This window comes from Charadrius vociferus, unplaced genomic scaffold (genome assembly GCF_000708025.1).
Source record: "Charadrius vociferus isolate BGI_N301 unplaced genomic scaffold, ASM70802v2 scaffold32, whole genome shotgun sequence".
Classification (NCBI taxonomy): Eukaryota; Metazoa; Chordata; class Aves; order Charadriiformes; family Charadriidae; genus Charadrius; species Charadrius vociferus.
The window spans coordinates 13,007,584-13,009,144 of NW_009647856.1; the positions used below are offsets into that span (position 1 = coordinate 13,007,584).

A 1,561-nucleotide genomic window follows, 5' to 3' on the forward strand; every position below is an offset into this window, starting at 1 on the left:
CCTACTGGTCACACTCTTCCCTATGCAGCCCAGGATGCCATTGGCCTTTTTGGCCACCAGGGCACATTGCTGCCTCATGGGTAATTTCCAGTCTAGCAGGACCCCCAAATCCTTCTCCTCAGAGCTAGTTCCCAGCAGGCCCACCCCTAACCTATACTGGTGCCCAGCATTCTTCCTCCCCAGGTGCAGGACCCTGCACTTGCTCTTGTTGAACCTCATGAGGTTCCTCTCTGCCCAGCTCTCCAGCCTGGCCAGGTCCCGCTGGATGGCAGCGCGGCCCTCTGGAGCGTCAGCCACCCCTCCCAGTTTGGTATCATCAGCCAACGTGCTGAGGGTACACTCTGTCCCCTCATCCAGGTCGTTAATGAATATATTGAACAAAATTGGACCGAGTATCGACCCCTGGGGGACACCACTGGTCACAGGCCTCCAACTGGACTCCGTGCCACTGATCACAACCCTCTGAGTCCTGTCACACAGCCAGCTCTCGATCCACCTCACTGTCACCTCATCCAACCCGCACTTCCTCAGCTTCCTGATGAGGATGTTATGGGAGACAGTCAAAAGCCTTGCTAAAGTCAAGGTAGATGACATCTACGGCTCTCCCCTCATCCAGCCAACCAGTTACATCATCACAGAAGGCCATCAAATTGGTCAAGCATGATTTACCCTTGGTAGACGCGCGTTGACCGCTTCCAATAACTCCCCGTTCCTCAATGTGTTTGGGCGAGGACCCAAGTTCAAGGTTTCTCCAGTTCCCTCCAAACCAGTTTTTGGTCCCCTTTCCCGCCGCCTCAGCGGGCGCCGGCAGCTCACACCCGTTTTTTGGGGGCTTTGAACACCAAACCCGACTGTTTCGAGGAAAAAATAAAATAAAATAATAAAAGAAGTACCGTTAACCCTTTGCTGCTTTTTTTCACAGACACACCAACCCCATCGTAGAAAACGGACAGATCCATCCGTGCCAAAAAGTCATTCAGGAAGTACGTGCGGGATTTCGGGGGAAGGAATTTCTTTTGGGGGGGAGTGGGGGGGAGGGAGGATTGATGGGGTCGGGGGTGCGTTCGGTTCCAATCCCCGACTGCCGGGCGGCTCCGCGCATCCGACGGCGACGGGGAGAGGAGCTGCTGGCGGAGCACCTTCCCTCCAGGGATGGGGGACGAGGCGGGGGGGAAATTTGGGTCTTCAAACCCCTGGAAGGGGACGCGGCTCTTGGAAACGTCGCGAGCGCTTTGATTTCTCTGCCCCGGTACCATTCGTCGCGTTGCGCCGCTCCGAGCTCTTCGTTCCTACCTTACGGGTCCCGTAAGGCACGTGCCTCTCCGTTTCGGGGAGCGGAGCGGCATCACCAGCGCAGAGATTGGGGTAGTTTTTTGGGGGGATGGGACGGGACGGGAAGGGAGGGTGGCGGTGTGGTCGGGGGTAGGTTGCGTGGTCGGGATGCTCCTTGAACCCCTTCTCTCCTTCTGCCCTCAGATCTGGCCCGTCTTGTCGGAGACCCTGAACAAACACAGTGCCGATAACCGCATCGTGGAGCGGTGCTGCCGCTGCCTACGCTTTG

General features: G+C 57.2%; 1 protein-coding gene across 1 annotated transcript in view; it reads left to right on the top strand.

Moving 5' to 3' along the window:
- The window catches only part of TNPO3 (transportin 3), a 33,543-nt gene that overhangs the window by 27,927 nt on the left and 4,055 nt on the right, over positions 1-1,561 (top strand). Inside the window, exons 16-17 of the mRNA XM_009883038.1 lie at positions 923-983; positions 1,477-1,561. The exon at positions 1,477-1,561 is cut by the window's right edge and continues 3 nt beyond it. Coding sequence (XP_009881340.1) covers positions 923-983; positions 1,477-1,561 — 146 coding nt within the window. The remainder of the gene's footprint in view (positions 1-922; positions 984-1,476) is intronic.